This window comes from Polyodon spathula, chromosome 24, assembly GCF_017654505.1.
Source record: "Polyodon spathula isolate WHYD16114869_AA chromosome 24, ASM1765450v1, whole genome shotgun sequence".
NCBI lineage: Eukaryota > Metazoa > Chordata > Actinopteri > Acipenseriformes > Polyodontidae > Polyodon > Polyodon spathula.
Window position 1 is genome coordinate 23,140,559 of NC_054557.1, and position 22,210 is coordinate 23,162,768.

General features: G+C 44.9%; 2 protein-coding genes across 9 annotated transcripts in view; one reads left to right on the top strand and one right to left on the bottom strand.

The window, feature by feature from the left end:
- The window catches only part of hsd17b8 (hydroxysteroid (17-beta) dehydrogenase 8), a 34,005-nt gene extending 20,846 nt beyond the window's left edge, over positions 1–13,159 (top strand). Inside the window, exons 5-9 of the mRNA XM_041226076.1 lie at positions 1,708–1,793; positions 2,452–2,536; positions 3,675–3,717; positions 5,724–5,798; positions 12,654–13,159. Coding sequence (XP_041082010.1) covers positions 1,708–1,793; positions 2,452–2,536; positions 3,675–3,717; positions 5,724–5,798; positions 12,654–12,673 — 309 coding nt within the window. The 3' untranslated portion in view covers positions 12,674–13,159. The remainder of the gene's footprint in view (positions 1–1,707; positions 1,794–2,451; positions 2,537–3,674; positions 3,718–5,723; positions 5,799–12,653) is intronic.
- Positions 13,160–19,573: 6,414 nt separating this feature from the next.
- The window catches only part of col11a2 (collagen, type XI, alpha 2), a 133,622-nt gene continuing 130,985 nt past the window's right edge, over positions 19,574–22,210 (bottom strand). For all 8 annotated transcript variants that reach the window (XM_041226023.1, XM_041226022.1, XM_041226026.1 and 5 more), the window contains one exon: positions 19,574–20,258. In XM_041226023.1, coding sequence (XP_041081957.1) covers positions 20,112–20,258 — 147 coding nt within the window. In that variant the 3' untranslated portion in view covers positions 19,574–20,111. The remainder of the gene's footprint in view (positions 20,259–22,210) is intronic.

Sequence of the window (22,210 nt, forward strand, 5' to 3'; positions counted from 1 at the left end):
AAAAATTGCCAGGGCTTGGACAAAATTTGTCCAACAACGAAGCCGATCAAATGGTCACATTTGTGTTCGGCACACTTTGAGAACCACTGCTTCATCACGGCAGAGATGGCTAGATCCTTTGGTCAAACTGAGTCGTATGACTTTGTCGAGCAGGCCACCTACCGACCGCACTCCATTTGGATATTTTTGCTTATACGACAGCAAATGTGTCATACGCTGAAGAAGACAGTGATGAACAACCGAGTTTCTCATCTGTGTTGACATCATCCCCCAAAACGAAAGGATTTCTGCCAGATGTAAGGTCAGTATTTAAAAAAAGGGAGAACTTACATGCAAGGCTTTCTCATAGAAATTCTATTCAGAAACAACCAACTAAACAAGATGCAATTGTACCCTATGCTATGCTGTAATATAGTAGTCTTACGCTGTGCATTTTGATTATAGTATATTGGTAAGGTAAAATGTTAGTGAGCTCTAACAAGGTTACGGCAAGTTCATTTTGATCAACAACTTCCTGTGTCATATATGCCGAGATTTCTAACATTGTGACAGTCACATATGCTGTAGCTAGCTACCTGTTTCCCGGCCGTGAGAAACGTGACAAGGACAAAATGTGCCAGGATGATGTCAGGGGTCTGTGCACTGCTATAGGGGACTATGAGCCACTGCTATAAGGGATGAGGCCAGCGTGCAGAGGAACTGGGACAGGGTGCAGGCGTGGCTGAGCAGGTGGTGCTGGCTGATCCCAAAGCTGTCCTACAGAGGCAGGGCCCTCATTACCAACAACCTGGTAGCCACCACACAGTGGCACAGGCTGACATGTCTGGAGCCACTGAAAGCACTGTTGGCACAGATGCAGAGTGTGCTTTTGGAATTCTTCTGGGATAGTCTGCACTGGCTGAAGCGGGTGTACCTGTGGGATGGAGATCTGCAGTGGAGAGTGTTACACACCAGCATTGCTGTTCATCCTGGAGAGTGTTACTGTGGCAAAGTGGTTAAAAGTGTGCAGGTGATCAATCAGACAGATAACGATAATCCAGGTGCAATGAAGGTTTAATGTTTATATCCAATGGCCTGGTGGCAAACAATAGTAAATAATAACAATGTTAATGCAGCAATACAGTGGCATGTATTGCTTATTTGTAATCAAGTTCTCCTTTAGGTCATGCAATTTAACCATTCACAAAGGACCAGATCACCTCACTATGCCCCCTTAATATACTATCAACCTCCAATCTGTGGATGCCTGTGGATGCCACACCGTTAACCTTCTGGGTCAATGATTTAGTGTAGCTCAGTCCCCTTTCTAGATGGCTGACTTCCACCTAAACCTGGGAATGAACTGTCGGGCCATCCAGTCCAGGGTACTCTGTTCCCTTTACTCAGCATCTTCATAGGTCGGGAAGGAGATCTAACACCAAGAATCATTCAATCTCTGTCACAGTTACACACCAGCATTGATGTTTATTCTGGAGGGTGTTACACACCAGTGTATTTAAATTGTGTTCGTTTTACAAAAGAAAAGTGTGTTATTCAACTAGAAAATGTTATTTTAAGGCAGACTAGAAAAATGGTTTGCTGCTGAAACAGTTGGGTCTGAGTTAGTGCGTCTCTATCTTTGCATTGTTTATCTGTATTTTAACAAATTTCCGAGTAAAGTACATGTAAAAGTCAAAAGTCTCTTACCCTCTCTCACTTTTTTATCAGGTTGGTAACCTTGGGCAAGCTAACTATGCAGCATCGAAAGCAGGAGTGGAAGGGTTAACAAAATCTGCAGCGAAGGAACTGGGCAGGTGATCTGTAACCCTGGGGAGAGGTAGAGGGACACGGGGAGAGGGAGTGTTACAGGAGAGATAGAGAGGGAGGTAGAGAGGGAGTGTTACAGGGAGAGGTAGAGAGGGAGTGTTACAGGGAGAGGTAGAGAGGGAGTGTTACAGGGAGAGGTAGAGAGGGAGTGTTACAGGGAGAGGTAGAGAGGGGATGTTACAGGAGAGGTAGAGAGGGGATGTTACAGGAGAGGTAGAGAGGGAGTGTTACAGGGAGAGGCAGAGAGGGAGTGTTACAGGGAGAGGCAGAGAGGGAGTGTTACAGGGAGAGGCAGAGAGGGAGTGTTACAGGGAGAGGCAGAGAGGGAGTGTTACAGGGAGAGGTAGAGAGGGAGCGTTACAGGGAGAGGTAGAGAGGGAGCGTTACAGGGAGAGGTAGAGAGGGAGCGTTACAGGGAGAGGTAGAGAGGGAGCGTTACAGGAGAGGTAGAGGGGGAGCGTTACAGGGAGAGGTAGAGGGGGAGCGTTACAGGGAGCGGTAGAGAGGGAGCGTTACAGGGAGAGGTAGAGAGGGAGTGTTACAGGGAGAGGCAGAGGGGGAGTGTTACAGGGAGAGGTAGAGAGGGAGTGTTACAGGGAGAGGTAGACTGGGAGTTGAGTGATTCTAATGCAGTTTTCCTGGCAGGTTTGGTATCCGGTGTAACACAGTCCTGCCTGGCTTCATAGCCACTCCCATGACAGCCAAGGTCCCAGAGAAGGTGCTGGACAAGGTAACGCTCATGGCCACCTTCACCTGCTTTTACATCTATTATTGAGTTTCATTGAGATATAATTCAGCAAAGTGGAAACAGAAATTGATTCACAGAACAGTTAGGAGTGGAATTGCATTGCCCATGTTTCCTTACTCAGACCCTTTTCTTTCTAAATATCTTGGTATCCCTGAAGAAATAATAAGTCTCCTCTTTAAAAAAATATGCAAACTGTTTTAAAATGATTTCAAAGCAAACACATTGAGTTGATTTCAATGAGCTCTCTGTGTGCAGTGTGTGAATGAGCTCTCTGTGTGCAGTGTGTCAATGAGCTCTCTGTGTGCAGTGTGTGAATGAGCTCTCTGTGTACAGTGTGTCAGTCAGCTCTCTGTGTGCAGTGTGTCAATGAGCTCTCTGTGTACAGTGTGTGAATCAGCTCTGTGTGTGAATGAGCTCTCTGTGTGCAGAGTGTGAATGAGCTCTCTGTGTGCAGTGTGTGAATGAGCTCACTGTGTGCAGAGTGTGAGTCAGCTCTCTGTGTGCAGTGTGTGAATGAGCTCTCTGTGTGCAGAGTGTGAGTCAGCTCTGTGTGTGAATGAGCTCTCTGTGTGCAGTGTGTCAATGAGCTCTCTGTGTGAATGAGCTCTCTGTGTGCAGTGTGTTACTGAGCTCTCTGTGTACAGTGTGTCAGTCAGCTCTCTGTGTGCAGTGTGTGAATGAGCTCTCTGTGTGCAGTGTGTCAATGAGCTCTCTGTGTGCAGAGTGTGTCAGCTCTGTGTGTGAATGAGTTCTCTGTGTACAGTGTGTCAGTCAGCTCTCTGTGTGCAGTGTGTGAATCAGCTCTGTGTGTACAGTGTGTCAGTCAGCTCTCTGTGTGCAGTGTGTGAATCAGCTCTGTGTGTGAATGAGCTCTCTGTGTGCAGTGTGTAAATGAGCTCTCTGTGCAGTGTGTGAATCAGCTCTGTGTGTGAATGAGCTCTCTGTGTACACTGTGTGAATCATATCTGTGTGTGCAGTGTGTCAATCAGCTCTGTGTGTGAATGAGCTTTCTGTGTGCAGTGTATTAATTAGGTCTGTGTGTGAATGAGCTCTCTGTGTGCAGTGTGTGAATGAGCTCTCTGTGTACAGTGTGTGAATCAACTCTCCGCTCTCTGTGCAGTTTGAAGGGATGGTGCCTTTGGGACGCCTGGGAGAGCCAGCAGGTAAAAGAACAAAGTGTCTGTAACTCTGTGTTTGTGTGTGTCTGTATGTGTTCTGTCTGTCTGTGAGTGTGTTAATAGTTTAAGGGCCATATTTAGAACGCATTTACTCCAGTATTGAATTGACTACTATTGTTTGGAAGATGAAAATTTAACAGTAATGACCTGAAACTGAGACAAGAACAACCTGAAAGCACTGAAAGAGATCTTCAATGACGTCACTTTGGTGTTATTTACTAGTTCTGTATCTCCAATGACGTCATTTTGATGTTATTTACTAGTTCTGTATCTCCAATGACGTCACTTTGATGTTATTTACTAGTTCTGTATCTCCAATGACGTCACTTTGATGTTATTTACTAGTTCTGTATCTCCAATGACGTCACTTTGATGTTATTTACTAGTTCTGTATCTCCAATGACGTCACTTTGATGTTTTTTACTAGTTCTGTATCTCCAATGACGTCACTTTGATGTTTTTTACTAGTTCTGTCACATTGTAAGGTTTTTTTTTTTTCTCCATTTAAAAAACAGGCGTTAATTAAAGACTGGAGTAAACATTTTGAAAATACTCCCCATGATGTCTAAATGTTGTCCAAATGTTTAGAATTGTTTCTAAATTGTGTGTGTGTGTGCTGATTGTGTCAGTGTGTGTGCTGGTTGTAACAGTGTGTGTGTGCTGGTTGTAACAGTGTGTGTGCTGGTTGTGTCAGTGTGTGTGTGCTGGTTGTAACAGTGTGTGTGCTGGTTGTGTCAGTGTGTGTGTGCTGGTTGTGTCAGTGTGTGTGCTGGTTGTGTCAGTGTGTGTGTGCTGGTTGTGTCAGTGTGTGTGTGCTGGTTGTGTCAGTGTGTGTGCTGGTTGTGTCAGTGTGTGTGCTGGTTGTGTCAGTGTGTGTGCTGGTTGTGTCAGTGTGTGTGCTGGTTGTGTCAGTGTGTGTGTGCTGGTTGTAACAGTGTGTGTGCTGGTTGTGTCAGTGTGTGTGCTGGTTGTGTCAGTGTGTGTGCTGGTTGTGTCAGTGTGTGTGCTGGTTGTGTCTGTGTGTGCTGGTTGTGTCAGTGTGGGTGCTGGTTGTCTCTGTGTGCTGGTTGTGTCAGTGTGTGTGCTGGTTGTCAGTGTGGGTGCTGGGTGTGACAGTGTGTGTGCTGGTTGTGTCAGTGTGTGTGTGCTGGTTGTGTCAGTGTGTGTGTGCTGGTTGTGTCAGTGTGTGTGCTGGTTGTGTCAGTGTGTGTGTGCTGGTTGTGTCTGTGTGTGTGCTGGTTGTGTCAGTGTGTGTGCTGGTTGTGTCAGTGTGTGTGTGCTGGTTGTGTCTGTGTGTGTGTGTGCTGGTTGTGTCAGTGTGGGTGCTGGTTGTCAGTGTTTGTGTGTGCTGGTTGTGACAGTGTGTGTGCTGGTTGTCCGTGGGTCTGTGCTGGTTGTGACAGTGTGTGCTAGATGTGACAGTGTGTGTGCTGGTTGTCAGTGTGTGTGTGTCAGTGTGTGTGCTGGTTGTGTCAGTGTGTGTGTGTGCTGGTTGTGTCAGTGTGTGTGTGTGCTGGTTGTGTCAGTGTGTGTGTGTGCTGGTTGTCAGTGTGTGTGTGTGCTGGTTGTCAATGTGTGTGTGTGCTGGTTGTGACAGTGTGTGTGTGTGTGCTGGTTGTGTCAGTGTGTGTGTGTGCTGGTTGTGTCAGTGTGTGTGTGTGCTGGTTGTGTCAGTGTGTGTGTGTGCTGGTTGTCAGTGTGTGTGTGTGCTGGTTGTCAATGTGTGTGTGTGTGTGTTTGTGATGTGTGTGTGTGTGTGTGTGTGTGCTGGTTGTGTCAGTGTGTGTGTGTGCTGGTTGTGACAGTGTGTGTGTGCTGGTTGTGTCTCAGTGTGTGTGTGTGCTGGTTGTGACAGTGTGTGTGTGCTGGTTGTGTCAGTGTGTGTGTGTGCTGGTTGTGACAGTGTGTGTGCGCTGTTTGACTTGTTACCCTACCCTCCTCTCTCTCTCTCTCTCTCTCTCTCTCTCTCTCTCTCTCTCTCTCTCTCGTAGACGTGGCCGATGTTTGTTCTTTTTTAGCCTCTGATGAGTCGCGCTACATCACTGGAGCCAGCATCGAGGTGACGGGTAAGCAGGCTGTTCCTGTAAAATAGTGCAGGTACCTAAATTCAGCGGTATTGTTGAGCATTGACTCAACAACAACGTCACTGATGTCGCAACACTTCCAGGTATTTAGGAACGCTTTGTTGCATTCAAACTAAACGGTAAAATTAAATGCATACATTATTTTATTAAATATGCTGCATTACTTTGATATATATATATATATATATATATATATATATATATATATATATATATATATATATATATATATATATATATATATATATACAGTGCCTTGAAAAAGTATTCAGCCCCCATCCCTTTTTTCACATTTAAGAGTCTCACAGCCTGGGATTTTGATGCATTAGATTGGGAATGTTTATTTGTGAGTCACACATTCTTCCCCCCAAAAAGAAAGAAAATAGTAAACAATAAAATAATAAAAATTAAAAAAACTGAAATGTCATAATTTAAGTATTCATCCTCCTGGGTCAATACTTGGTTGAACCACCTCTGGCAGCTATCGCAGCCAGTACTCTCTTCGGATAAGTCTCTATTAACTTTGCACACCGTGATGAGCAATATTTGCCCATTCCTCCTTGCAAAATTGCTCAAGCTGTGTCAAGTTAGTTGGGGAACAGTGATGGACAGCAATTTTGAGGTCTTGCCCCAGATTTTCAATGGAATTAAGGTCAGGACTCTAACTGGGCCACTCAAGGACAATCCATTTTAAGCCACTCCAGTGTTGCTCTGGCAGTGTGCTTTGGATCATTGTCCTGTTGAAAGACAAACTTCTTCAGCAGTTTGAGTTTTTTGGCAGAGGGGCGCAGGTTTTTATCCAGGATTTCTGTGTATTGTGCTCCATTCATCCTCACATCAATCCTTAAAATATTGCCAGTCCCTGCTGCTGAAAAGCAACCCCATAACATGATGCTACCACCGCCATGCTTTACGATGGGGATGGTGTTACCTGGCTGGTGTGCAGCGTTTGATTTGCGCCACACATACCGCTTAGCGTTCAGGCCAAAGAGTTCCACTTTAGTCTCATCAGACCACACGATGTTCTGCCACATAACTGCAGTATCTTCTAGGTGATGTTTTGCAAACACTTTGCTGGCAAGGATATGGGTTTTTTTCAGCCAGGGCTTCTTCCTTGCCACTCTCCCATAAAGGCCCTTTTTGTGGAATGCCTTGGAGATTGTTGATACATGAACATCATCGTCCATCGCAGCCACTGACTTCTGTAACTCATTCAGAGTCACAGGTGGCCTCACAATAGCTTCCTTAAGAAGTGCCATTCTTGACCAGCAACTAAGTTTAGAGGGGCGGCCTGATCTAGGCAGTGTGGTAGTAGTTTTGTATTTTTCCCTCTTCTGTACGATGGACTGCACTGAGCTCCGAGGGATGTTCAATGCCTTTGAAATGGTTTTGTACCCTTCCCCAGATTTGTGCTTCTCTATAATAACATCCCTGACTTGCTTAGAATGCTCTTTCATCTTAATTTTGATTCTTTCTTTTGAAAGTCTCTACCCTACTGTGTGACCATGCAGAGAGAGCGGTATTTATCCTCACAGATTAATTTAAAGCAGGTGATCCACTAATTTCTTACACAGGTGGAGTCCATCAATAAATTGTGTGACTTGTTGAGGTAATATATTGCACCTGAGCACATTTAGACTTGCAATTACAAAGGGTATCAATACTTTTTTAATCTGATAATCTCCGTTTTTCATTTTTAGTAAATTGTTGAAAGCTTTTGGAATTTTTCTTTTGATTTGACATGGTGCTCAAGGCTTTGTAGATCAGTGGGAAAAAATCCTAATTTAATCTATTTCAGATTCTGAATCTGAGACAACAAAATGTGGAAAAAGTGTTGGGGCCTGAGTACTTTTTTAACGCACTGTGTATTCAAAGCATTTCAAAGTATGATGGTATTCAAACAGCTGACCCTAATTGTCCCTTTAATTGGGTTGCGTTAACTAGGGAGGCAATAACTTTTTCACACCTGAAGATTGCATGTTTATTACCTCGCACACCAAACAAATGAAAGAAGCACCAAACTTTGGTGTTATTTTTTTCTCTCAGAGTCCCTCTATATAAAACTACAACATACAAAAAGATCTGACAAAATTCAAAATGAAAAATGTGCAGAAATGCAGAAAATCAGACAGGGGGCAAATACTTTCTCACGGCACTGTGTGTATATATATATATATATATATATATATATATATATATATATATATATATTGTAAGGTACCAGGGAGGGGGTTAAAATCCTTCCCTGCTAAAAACCTTGTGAGAATGCACATTTGGGTGTTATGGGGTTTAATTGTAATTGTTTTAATGATTTAGTTAATCCTCGGCACCTGATCGTAATTATAAATTAGAGACAGGTGCAGGGTATTTAAAAGAGGCAGCCAGACTGATCGGGGCTGCTGAGTGAAGAGCCCGACTGCGTGTGTGTCCAGTCGTATTGAAGAGAGTGCTGAGAGAAGCCCGTTTTGGTGTTTGTCAGGTAAACGGCTTAGCCGTCCTGTGTTTAGTGAGGAACCAGTCTATGTTTAGTCAGAGCTCCAAGAGGGAGCTAGGCATTTGTTTGGTTTTCATTTCTGTGTTTATTAAAAAGTGCGCGTCAGCGCCGTAAAAGATCAATTTTTTGTGTCCTGGGTCTATCTTAAAGGGGCAACGAGCTCCGTGAGTGCGAGGATCATTTACATATGGTACCAGAAGTGTGTGTGGGCGGCCCTATGACCCAGTAAAATGGAAACCTTAGAGGAATTGGTCGCTTTGATAGAGAGAAACACTGCTGCTCAGATTGAGCAGAATAAGAGATGGAGATTGGAACTTGGATTGCCAGAGCCGAAGAGCCGATGGAGCTGGATCTGCTGCTCCAAAAATGGGAGCAGGCACGACAGCTGGAGCCGCCGCTCCAAAAGTGGGAGAGGCCAGAGAAGAGGAGCCGCCGCTCCCAGAGCCCAGAGAGGAGGAGCCGCCGCTCCCAGAGCCCAGAGAGGAGGAGCCGCCGCTCCCAGAGCCCAGAGAGGGAGGAGCCGCCGCTCCCAGAGCCCAGAGAGGGAGGAGCCGCCGCTCCCAGAGCCCAGAGAGGGAGCCGCCGCTCCCAGAGCCCAGAACAGGAGCCGTCACTCCCAGAACAAAGAGGAGGAGGTGAGGTGCCCACCTCCATCACCCCAGCGAACCAGTCCGGCACTGCCAGTTGCGGTCCCTTGCCCCTTGCTCCTGGACACCCTGCCGGTCTTCCTAGACCTTCCTGCGCTGGACCTGGAGCCCAGGAGTCTGCAACATTGGCCACAGCTTTTCCCCTGGTTCCCTGCTCTGCTCTTCCCGAGCACCCAGACGTCGCTGGGCTGCTGCCAGACGTCGCTGTTGCTCCCCCTGTTCGCTGCTTCGCTCCCCCTGGGTGATCGGACATCGCTGCGCCGGTCCCCAGTGGAAGATCTCTGTCCACTGCTGCATCCTCCTGTTCCCCGGTCGTCACTTCGGTCGGCCCTGTCATCCCGGTGGGGTCCCTTGTCGCCGGTTCAGGGTCCCTTCCCGGAAGTGCCGGAAGGTTCGACCCACCCTCAAGTCCGCCCGTGGAAGAGGGCGGAAATGGACATTTCGGGACTTGAGTGTGGGTGGTTGTGTTTTAGGGGAGGGGGTGGCCTTGGTATGGCCGATCAGTGTTTCACACTTGAGGGGGAGGATGTGTAAGGTACCGAGGGAGGGGGTTAAAATCCTTCCCTGCTAAAAACCTTGTGAGAATGCACATTTGGGTGTTATGGGGTTTAATTGTGTAATTGTTTTAATGATTTAGTTAATCCTCTGCACCTGGTCGTAATTATAAATTAGAGACAGGTGCAGGGTATTTGAGAGGCAGCCAGACTGATCGGGGCTGCTGAGTGAAGAGCCCGACTGCGTGTGTGTCCAGTCGTATTGAAGAGAGTGCTGAGAGAAGCCCGTTTTGGTGTTTGTCAGGTAAACGGCTTAGCCGTCCTGTGGTTTAGTGAGGAACCAGTCTATGTTTAGTCAGAGCTCCAAGAGGGAGCTAGGCATTTGTTTTGTTTTCTGTGTTTCTGTGTTTATTAAAAAGTGCGCGTCATTTCTGTGTTTATATAAAAGTGCGCGCCAGCGCCGTAAAAGATCAATTTTTTGTGTCCTGGGTCTATCTTAAAGGGGCAACGAACTCCGTGAGTGTATAATAAGTGCGGGATCGTTTACAATTATATATTATATATATATATAGTGCCTTACTTCAATATGACGCTAAAAACGACCCCAACTAGCAAGAACTGACGAACCCTTCTTATACGAACATCCATTTTTAACGACCCCAACAGCAAGAACAGATTTTTTTCAACGCAAATTAGCCCTATTAGAACGATCACGTACAGGATCGACCCGGATACAACGATCTCAGTACTGACTGACACTGAACTTTCTCCAGTGTCAAGTGTGTTAATCTCTCAGTGAAAACAAAGACCATGGTTGACTAATTCAAAGATCATGCTAATTCAAAGATGACCTATTGTAGCGACCTCATTGGCTAACAGTGTTCCATCCTGTGCAGATACGTCACCATGGCAGCACAGCTTGGAACTTTCAGAACCACTCTACCTGATTCACGGACAAGCCATTGGCTCTGGGCGGGTGGGGGTGGCGGGGAGAGGTATATTATAACAGCAATAACACACGCCAGGTAGTTCAGATTTGGTCCAGCTTGGTTTAGCCTCGTGCCAAACACCCCTCCCAGGCGTGCAGAGATCGGACCATATTCAACCACTTAGGGGACACAAGGAATTGAGCAGTAGTTCAAACGGTTTCTTCTTAAAATACATTTGAGAATGACTTGAGTATCACTGGGAAACTGACCATTTGGATGAGCAGATCCAATAGTCATTACATTTGAAACCTTGTTTTATGCATCTCATTGCAATAATAAGACAGCATCATTTCTATTTGTTGGACACACATGTCCCTTGAACCTTAAAGGGTTAATCCCCCTGCTGTATGTTATTGCTGTCTCGCTGTGTGTCAGGCAGGGTGAGGAGGTTATTGCTGTCTCGCTGTGTGTCAGGCAGGGTGAGGAGGTTATTGCTGTCTCGCTGGGTGTCAGGCAGGGTGAGGAGGTTATTGCTGTCTCGCTGTGTGTCAGGCAGGGTGAGGAGGTTATTGCTGTCTCGCTGTGTGTCAGGCAGGGTGAGGAGGTTATTGCTGTCTCGCTGTGTGTCAGGCAGGGTGAGGAGGTTATTGCTGTCTCGCTGTGTGTCAGGCAGGGTGAGGAGGTTATTGCTGTCTCGCTGTGTGCAGGCAGGGTGAGGAGGTTATTGCTGTCTCGCTGTGTGTCAGGCAGGGTGAGGAGGTTATTGCTGTCTCGCTGTGTGTCAGGCAGGGTGAGGAGGTTATTGCTGTCTCGCTGTGTGTCTGGCAGGGTGAGGAGGTTATTGCTGTCTCGCTGTGTGCCAGGCAGGGTGAGGAGGTTATTGCTGTCTCGCTGTGTGTCAGGCAGGGTGAGGAGGTTATTGCTGTCTCGCTGTGTGTCTGGCAGGGTGAGGAGGTTATTGCTGTCTCGCTGTGTGTCAGGCAGGGTGAGGAGGTTATTGCTGTCTCGCTGTGTGTCAGGCAGGGTGAGGTGGTTATTGCTGTGGCAGGGTGAGGAGCGTGGCGGGCAGGGTCAGTGTTAAGGCTTGTGGGGTGTGTCCCTGCCCCCAGCTGGGGGTGATGAAGAAGCTGTTCGGTTTTACTTTTGTTTGTTCCTATGAAGTTAAGTCTCACTTTTTCACTTATGTTTCACTATATCTAGAGAAGCACTTATCTACTTTGTAAAGACATTCTTTTTTTTCTTTAAATTTATTCGTCGCCAATTAGTTTTTTTGTTATTTTCTCCCCAATTTAGTAGTGTCCAATTACTATTTTTTAGCAGGGGTTGCTGGTGCCCGGTGAGCCGAGGACACCCAGGCCGACCTATCCCGCCCTCCCCCCGGGCAGCGCTCGGCCAATTGTGCGCCACCCCCTGGGAACTCCCGTCCTCGGTTGGCAAAGGAATAGCGTGGACCCGAACTGGCGACGTCCAGACTATAGGACGCATCAAGACATTCTTTATCACAAGGCACTTGAGGGTATCAGAATCCGGGAGTGTGGAGAAACCTGTCTGTCTGTCTGTCTGTCTGTAGAGCACACAGCGTGCGGTGGCTCTAGGTCACAGTGATTCAGTTAGTCTGTAGGTCACAGTGATTCAGTTAGTCTGTAGGTCACAGTGATTCAGTTGGTCTGTAGAGCACACAGCTTGCGGTGGCTCTAGGTCACAGTGATTCAGTTAGTCTGTAGGTCACAGTGATTCAGTTGGTCTGTAGAGCACACAGCGTGCGGTGGCTCTAGGTCACAGTGATTCAGTTGGTCTGTAGGTCACAGTGATTCAGTTGGTCTGTAGGTCACAGTGATTCAGTTGGTCTGTAGGTCACAGTGATTCAGTTGGTCTGTAGGTCACAGTGATTCAGTTAGTCTGTAGGTCACAGTGATTCAGTTGGTCTGTAGAGCACACAGCGTGCGGTGGCTCTAGGTCACAGTGATTCAGTTGGTCTGTTGGTCACAGTGATTCAATTGGTCTGTAGGTCACAGTGATTCAGTTGGTCTGTAGAGCACACAGCATGCGGTGGCTCTAGGTCACAGTGATTCAGTTGGTCTGTTGGTCACAGTGATTCAATTGGTCTGTAGGTCACAGTGATTCAATTGGTCTGTAGGTCACAGTGATTCAGTTGGTCTGTAGAGCACACAGCTTACGGTGGCTGTAGGTCACAGTGATTCAGTTGCTCATGATGCCAAGGGCTCTGGTTCACAGTCCTGTCTCTTTAACCTCATTTCCTCATTTTGTTGCAGGTGGATTATTCATGGGCTGAGTTACAGCGTGCTGAGAGAGGGAACCAATCAGAAACCAGAATCTTTCATGCCAAAGGACCTGGAATAACTTAATTGGACAATAAGGCATCTTCATCATTTTGTAAGGTCTTGTAAGAGAGAGTGAAGCTTGTGATTCCCAAATCATCTGTGCTGAACTGAAACTGTTATCAATGTGACACTAAACCACATGCTGTCTGATTTGAGTTCAGTATTATGATCAGTGTGTGTAATGATGTTTCTTAATTATATATTGAAATTGTAGAAATAAAAACCTGATGATTCTTTTTTCCACACGTTCTGAGACCAAACTTTTTATTTTCTGTCAGGGTTATTGCAATTGTGAGGAGACTGTCTGTTGTGTAGAGACAGTACACTGTGAGATACTGGCTTCATATCTTGTTACACAGCTTAATTCTGTGATTCTCGGTATGTAAAGTTCTGTTGTTCAATAAAACATCTCTGTCTCTATCAGTGATACAGATCTATTCTCAGTGTGTAGAGCTCTGTCTATCAGGGATACAGATCTATTCTCAGTGTGTAGACCTCTGTCTGTCAGAGATACAGATCTATTCTAAGTGTGTAGAGCTCTCTGTATATCGGTGATACAGATATTGTGTGTAGAGCTCTCTGTCTGTCAGTGATACAAATCTATTCTCAATGTAGAGCTCTCTGTTTATCAGTGATAGATATATTGTGTGTAGTGCTCTCTGTCTCTATCGGTGATACAGATCTAGTATGAGTGTAGAGCTCTCTATCAGTGATACATATCTATTCTCAGTGCTTAGAGCTGTCTGTCTATTAGTGATACAGATCTATTCTGTGTAGAGCTCTGTCTATCAGTGATACAGATACAGTGCCTATAGAAAGTCTATACCCCCTTTCAAATTTTTCACTTTTTGTTGCCTTATAGCCTAGATGCATTAAAATTAGTTTTTTTTTTTCATTTATCTACACATCCTACCGCACAACTTCCAAGTGAAAAAAATATTCTAGAAATTTGTAGAAAATTAATAAAAAATAAAAACTCAAATAGCTTGGTTGGATAAGTGTCCACCCGCCTTGTAATAGCAATCCTAAATTAGTTAATGTGTAAACAATCGCCTTCAAAATCACACACCAAGTGGCCTCCATCTGTGTTAAATTGAAGTGATTCACATGATTTCAGGATAAATTCAGCCGTTCCTGTAGGTTTCCTCTGCTGGGTAGTGCATTTCAAAGCAAAGATTCAACCATGAGCACCAAGGAGCTTTCAAAAGAACTCCAGGACAAAGTTATTGAAAGGCACAGATCAGGGAATGAGTATAAAAAAATAGAAAAGGCCTTGAATATCCCTTGGAGCACAGTCAAGACGATTAAGAAGTGGAAGGTGTATGGTACCACCAAGACCCTGCCTAGATCAGGCCGTCCCTCCAAACTGGATGACCGAGCAAGAAGGAGACTGATCAAAGAGGCCAATGACAACTTTGCAAGAGCTACAGACTTTATGGCCAAGACTGGTCAATGTGTGCATGTGACAACAATATCCCAAGCACTCCACAAATCTGACCTGTATTTTACTCAAGAAAGCCCACCTTGAATCCCGTTTGAAGCATGCAAAAAAAAGCAATCGGGAGATTCTGTAGTTATGTGGAAAAAAGTTCTGTAGTCTGTTAAAACTAAAATGGAACTTTTTGGCCTAAATGCAAAGCGTTATGTTTGGTGCAAACCCAACACAGCGCATCACCCAAAGAACACAATCCCTACTGTGAAGCATGGTGGTGGCAGCATCATGTTATGGGAATGTTTCTCATCTGCAGGGACTGTGGCAAAGTGCGCGCCCCTGTGCTATTTATTTGTGTTTTATGTTGTATGTAGTGTGTTAACGTTGATGTATAGTCACTGGTACACAGGATATACTATGGGTTACGAGCACAAGTGTTTAAAATGTATATTTGTATTTAGGCACGAGGATTGCACAGCATTTCACGTGCAGGTAAAATGTAATAATATGTGAGCACGGGGAATTACACTTTATTAATTCACGTGCAGTTGTACCGAGACTCCAATTGAATGATTAGCAATAGAGTCTCGGTACAGCTGCATAAAAGCAGCATGTTTTCACTCACTCTGGGTTGTGTGTTCGGTGAGTGGAGAACGGGTGTGGAGAGGAGAAAGTAAAAAAGTAAAGTAAATTTTCATTTCATTTAAGTTAAGCTCGTATATTAACGATAAAGGACGACCTTCCTGGTACTTGACACAACAAGGGTAGCCTGAGTGGCTCAAACAAACAGACAAGCAGGACACAAACAAATCACAATTATGCAAAACAAACAGATCATAAAACCGTATCGAGCATTGCATAGTCAAACCAGAAAGTTTGGAAAATAAAATACGACAAATTAATAATTTACGACTCACGTTTGCTTCGCGAGTCGAAGTGGTTTGAGGTACAGACAGACAAGACACAACCAGGGACAAAGATCAGACTGCAGTGGGTGATGTCTGTCTTTGTGAACAGTCCTATCTGACCCTTTTACTTACCTCGTTTTCATGTTTTCATGAACTTTTTGGACTACGGAGAGCGTAGAAGTCCTTGAGGAAAACCTGATGCCCTCTGCAAGAAAGCTGAAACTGGGACGGAAGTTCACCTTTCAGCATGACAACGACCCAAAGCACACAGCCAAAGCTACACTGGAGTGGCTAAGAAACAAAATGTCCTTGAGTGGCCCAGTCAGAGCCCTGACCTAAATCCAACCGAACATTTGTGGCATTACTTGAAGATTGCTGTCCATCAATGGAACTTGACAGAGTTTGAACAGTTTTGTAAAGAAGAAAGGTCAAATATTGCCAAATCTAGGTGTGCAAAGTTGGTAGAGACCTATCCCAACAGACTCACAGCTGTAATTGCTGCCAAAGGTGCTTCCACCAAGTATTAACTCGGGGGTGGAGACTTATCCAATTATGAGCTTTCAGTTTTGTATTTTTAATATATAATCTTTTTCTCAATAAAACCTTTTTCCCCCTTAACAGTGTGGAGTATGGTGTGTAGATAAGTGGAAAAAAATCCTCATTTAAATGCATGAAACTCTGAGGCACTGACACAACAAAATGTGAAAAAAGTTCAAGGGGGTGTAGACTTTCTATAGGCACTGTATATTCTCAGTGTAGAGCACTCTGGCTATCAGTGATACAGATCTATTCTCAGTGTAGAGCACTCTGTCTGTCAGTGATACAGATCTATTCTCGGTGTAGAGCTCTGTCTTGTCAGTGATACAGATCTATTTTCAGTGTGTAGAGTCCTTTCCAAAGCTCTGAGAAGGAGACTAATCTTGTAATACATGTGATGCAGTACTCTGTCACCGAGTCTATGGCACATTGTGCTCAATATCCACACTTTTATACAAAGCAGCCCTGCAGAACATTGTGTTGCCAGATCGTAGTTTTGTGTCTGGTACAAAGACTGTAGACACAAAGATAGTAGCTTTTATCAATTAAAAAAAAACATTGAGTCTAGCGCAAAAAACAAGAAGACTAATCCCAGGTCTTGAAGAATTGAGCTTTGAAGATATCTTGTGGGAGCTGGTTTTATTTAGCCTGGAACAAAGAGGGGTTGGGGGAGGCTTGATTTGAAGCATTTTAAAATCCAAAAAGGACCAACTTCACCCAGACCAATACCTTAACCACAGCACAGAAACCAGGACCAGAGGACATGCAGCTGGGAATGAAGTGGAGACTGAGGTGAAGTCTCCTGTGTCGACCCTTACCACTGCGACCCAGATCTCCTTACACCTTCTCAATGCTCGGGTACAAGTGTTCACCATGTCGCCCTAGCCTGTCAGACTGAGGAGGTTATGGCTGTCTCGCTGTGCCATCTGGCAGGGTGTAGGATGAGTTACTGAGCCATGCTGTTAAGTGTTTCAGGGTAGGACAGAGGTGAGCGTGTGCTAGGCAGGATGAGGAGGTTATTGCTGTCTCGCTGTGTGTCAGGCAGGGTGAGGAGGTTATTGCTGTCTCGCTGTGTGCCAGGCAGGGTGAGGAGGTTATTGCTGTCTCGCTGTGTGTCAGGCAGGGTGAGGAGGTTATTGCTGTCTCGCTGTGTGTCAGGCAGGGTGAGGAGGTTATTGCTGTCTCGCTGGGTGTCAGGCAGGGTGAGGAGGTTATTGCTGTCTCGCTGTGTGTCAGGCAGGGTGAGGAGGTTATTGCTGTCTCGCTGTGTGCCAGGCAGGGTGAGGAGGTTATTGTTCTTTCTCGCTGTGTGCCAGGCAGGGTGAGGAGGTTATTGTTCTTACTCGCTGTGTGTCAGGGAGGGTGACGGGGGGGGTCAGTGTTCAGGTTTGTGGGGTGTGTCTTTGCCCCCCTCTGGGGGTGTATGAAGAGCCTGTCCGTTTTTACTTTCGTACGTTCCTATGAAAGTACATCCATTTTTTAGTGACCAATAATTCCCCCAGTTTGGAATGTCCAACACAGCACAGAACAGAGATCAGCCTTGCTTTTTATTCACTCTGAATTTTGGTTGGTGTCTGGCCAGTAGGGTTCACTGTCCCCCACTTTGTGAAGACGTTCTTTATCAAAAGACACTTGAGGGTATCAGAATCCTGGGTGTCGGAGCACACAGCGTGCGATGGCTCTAGGTCACAGTGATTCAGTTGGTCTGTAGATCATGCTGAGCATTTGAGGCTGGGAGAGTAGTTATGCTGAGGGATGGAGACTGGGCGAGGGTGGTCTTGCTGAGGGATGGAGGCTGGGAGAGGGTGATAATGGTGAGGGATGGAGGCTGGGAGAGGGTGGTAACGGTGAGGGATGGAGGCTGGGAGAGGGTGGTAATGGTGAGGAATGGAGGCTGGGAGAGGGTGGTAATGGTGAGGGACGGAGGCTGGAGGAGGGTGGTAATGGTGAGGGATGGAGGCTGGGAGAGGGTGGTAATGGTGAGGGATGGAGGCTGGGAGAGGGTGGTAATGGTGAGGGATGGAGGCTGGGAGAGGGTGGTAACGGTGAGGGATGGAGGCTGGGAGAGGGTGGTAATGGTGAGGGATGGAGGCTGGGAGAGGGTGGTAACGGTGAGGGACGGAGGCTGGACGAGGGTGGTAATGGTGAGGGATGGAAGCTGGGAGAGGGTGGTAACGGTGAGGGATGGAGGCTGGGAGAGGGTGGTAACGGTGAGGGATGGAGGCTGGGAGAGGGTAGTAACGGTGAGGGATGGAGGCTGAGAGAGGGTGGTAACGGTGAGGGACGGAGGCTGGACGAGGGTGGTAATGGTGAGGGATGGAAGCTGGGAGAGGGTGGTAACGGTGAGGGATGGAGGCTGGGAGAGGGTGGTAATGGTGAGGGATGGAGGCTGGGAGAGGGTAGTAACGGTGAGGGATGGAGGCTGAGAGAGGGTGGTAACGGTGAGGGACGGAGGCTGGACGAAGGTGGTAATGGTGAGGGATGGAAGCTGGGAGAGGGTGGTAACGGTGAGGGATGGAGGCTGGGAGAGGGTGGTAATGGTGAGGGATGGAGGCTGGGAGAGAGTGGTCATGCTGAGACCAGGGAAGAACAAGCCAGGTTTGTTTTTTGTTGTTATTGATTATTTAACTTTAAAACAATGATTTAGAAATTCAGTCTTTTTGTCTCTTTCTAATTTCAATAACACTATGATGGCACTAGAGCCGAAACGCTTGTCGCTTGACTCAGTGTTTTTTCAATCACACTGATGAAGGGACTAGCCTATTCCTGGTTTGGAGCAGTGTGTGGGAGAGGGAAGACATAGAGAGTTTTGAAGACACTAATAATTCCTTGACTCAACTGCACAAGAATTGGAGAGATCTGCAATGGCGTGTGGTTTATTGGGGGAAAAAGAAAATCACAAGCCAAAAAAAAAAAAGAACGGTAGCACAAAACCGACTGACTGAAACAAAACCAGAGGCAGAAAGCAAGAGAAGAGAGGGTAGTGGAGGGAGGGAGTGTCAAACAAAAGGCTAAGAGACAGACAGGCTCTAGGAGGGAATCACGGCGATACAGAGCTGGGTTTTTTGTAGTTTTTTTAGGGAGCAATGTTTTTAAAAAAATGTATTTAATTTAAAATAAGAAGTTAGCAAAGCAACATGCAGAAAAAAAAAACCTAGAGGAAAAACAGATGGAAAAAATGAAACAAACCAAGAAAGCAGCAAATTATAGATTATATATTACAATACAAATAAAAAATACTTACAAACATTATACAATAATACTTTGAGCACCTTGTTGTTGTTTTGTTCTCTCTCTTTCAAAGTACAATCTGAAGCACCAGCATGTCTTTAAAAAATAAAAAATAAATTGCTTCTCTGTATTTTTCATTTTCTAAACAACCATTTTTTGTTCACACTATTTTTTGTATCCTTTGTTAACAAGTTTCCTGTCTTCTTGCGTTTTGACAAGCAAAAAAAAATCATAAACGCACATCGAATAATATTAAGGTTTTTTTTTACCTGCCCCAAAAACCCCTTTCCCTGCCCACTCACTGTACGCACCCACTGTTGCAAAACAAAAACATAAATTAAATTCAAATGTAATAATATCAATAATATAATAATAATACAATAGGAATATGAACTTTTGTTTTGGCTTATCACAAACATCTTGAACAAAACAAAATATAGAAGGGTGGGGTAAAGCAGGTAACTTGAGGTTTTTCACATTGCGCACAGTGACACCCGCTGGTCAAACGGTCAAATTGCAAGTTGCCTCTCGGACCAAAAGTTGTAACTGCAGTCATATTTATTTATAGCTGAGGTTTAGTGCATAGAGGTTACCCCAACAATTACATGTAATATCTACTCTTTATAAGGCACATTTAGTATACTTTGATCTTTCATACATTTTGCATAGTCGTACTGTAAACAGTTTTAAAATACTGCATTGCACTGGTGCCACCTGGTGCCCATAACTGCATTTATTTCCCACAAGCTCTATGTTGACATCTGCTGGCTGTAAACTGGAACTGCACTGTTCTTTGGTAGTAAAAGCTGGTATATATCAATCTAAATTACCAGCTAGACCCCACGTATATGGATACCGGTTTCCCTTCCCTTTCTTTGGTAATCTTTTTTTTTTTTTGGTTTCTGCTGTTTGTTTTTTCTTCGATGTTATGAAAGTCTTTCTTCATTTCAGTGTTATTGAAGTTCATGTGTTTGCTGAACAGCTCCTCCGGTTTCATCTCTTATGCATTCAGCAGCAGGCATAGGCAGCTCTTTCTCTTCGTTATTCTCATATTTCTTCATCTTTTATCTGCCCGCCAGTAAGACTATGGAGGGTGTGGCAGGGGAGGAGGTGTGAGGTGGGCGTGGTGAGTGGGTGTGGCCGGGGTCTCGTGGGTGGTATCGATGATGTTGAGAGTTCATGTAGTATTGTGACAGGACAGGCTTGCTTGCTTTGCATTGGTTGTTTTTTTAATGTGTTTGTGTGTTTTGAGGCTGGGTTGTGTTTCTGGTTTATTTTGTTCTATCCCAGGAAGCACACAGGTCCCACATCAAAGCCGAATTTCTGCTTGGCCTCCCCAAAGTCTGTGAACATGACGTCAAGCACAGGCAGCTGCACCACCACGGGAGTGTTCACCTCCAGAACTGTCTTGTCATAGCCCTTGCGATACTGAAATAGAGAGAGATAATTAATATTAATCATAGCCCTTGCGATACCGAGAGAGAGATAATTAATATGAATCTGATGCTACTGAGAGAGAGAGATTTAATTTGCGAAAAAATGATTAGAATCTTGTATCAAAGAAAACCAGAACCCCCTAGACACCCCAATAACTCAGCAAGAGCTCAAAAATAAACTCATGGCGCTCAAATCCAGGAAAGCATGTGGGCCCGACAGCATCAACAGTGACAGTCTCGTACTGAGAGCTGCCTATTTCCATGAGATCTGGAACCAAGGACTTATAACATCCATATATAAAAGTGGAGACACATTTGATCCCAATAACTACAGAGGTATCTGTGTGAGCAGTAATCTGGGGAAGGTGTTCTGCAGTATCATTAATGCCCGAATACTGCAGAGAATACATGAAGGACTATTCCTTAAACTTCTTCAAAGTGGTGTAGGGGGTAAAGTATATGACATAACAAAGTCAATGTATTCAGAAAATAAGTGTGGTGTGAAAAGTGATAACAAAAGAACAGAATTCTTCAGACGGGCGTGGAGTGAGATGGGGCTGCAGTCTGAGCCCCACACTGTTCAACACTGTGGCAAGGTACCCTGCCCATGTGTGTATTTTGTATGTTGTTACGTGTTGTTGCTGTTATTTTATGTGTTATTTTTTTGTGTAGTGTTTTTGTAGTAATTTTGTATTTTGTGTGTTGTGTTGATACTGAGAGAGAGAGAATTCATATGAATCAGCCCTTACGATGCTGAAAGAGAATTCATATGAAACATACCCCAGGAGAGAGAGACAGAGAGAATTCATATGAATCATTCCCGAGAGAGAGAGAGAGAGACAGAGACAGAGAGAATTCATATGAATCATACCCTAGAGAGAGACAGAGAGAATTCATATGAATCATACCCTAGAGAGAGAGAGAGAGAGAATTCATATGAATCATACCCTAGAGAGAGACAGAGAGAATTCATATGAATCATACCCTAGAGAGAGAGACAGAGAGAATTCATATGAATCATACCCTAGAGAGAGAGAGACAGAGAGAATTCATATGAATCATACCCTAGAGAGAGAGAGAGACAGAGAGAATTCATATGAATCATACCCGAGAGAGAGAGAGAGACAGAGAGAATTCATATGAATCATACCCTAGAGAGAGAGACAGAGACAGAGAGAATTCATATGAATCATAGCCCTTAATTTGGGCACCAGCGCGGCGCGTCCAAATTTCTCCCAGAGCAATTTCTGACCCGATGCTCGTCCAATGCGTCTGCACTCGACCAATAGCAGCCAACTACTGAGTCACCAGAAAGGAAAACATGCCAATAAAACTTGGAAGAGTGGATGAAATATTAATTACTAACATACAGAAATGTCCTGTACTATACAACCCATCCTGTGCCAGCTACAAGGGCACAGAAAACAGAGAACACGTTTGAGACTCGTTGCTTCGGAGAGGGACGTTCCAGGGGAGGTGTTTATAGGTCTAGTTATTTTGGGAAATTGAATGGGGTTTTGTCCCATCATCTGCCTTCTCCCGCTTTCATAAAACTATAATCCATAAACACAGGTAAAACAAAAGCCTGTCAATAGCCACTCAACCCTATGAAATGAAGTGTTTTAAAACAGCTACTGAGCATACAGTATATAAGTAAACCAAAACAAATAAATCAATCGCTACTGTGAATTATCCTCATCCCTGTCTGATCTGTACAGTGTGTTGATTTGTTGTTTATATAGGTTAATGTAGATTTCCCTCTCCTTCCATTTCTGGCACAGAGAGGATCATATACATGTACAATCAAATACTTGTCAGTAAGCATTCGGCAGTTACATGAAATAGTATCAATAAAATGTTTTAAAAAAACAACTATGTTTTCAATGCAAAATCGTCTTTTTCACTCTAAGTGTTTGGAATACAGTGTGTATTTGTTATATGTGG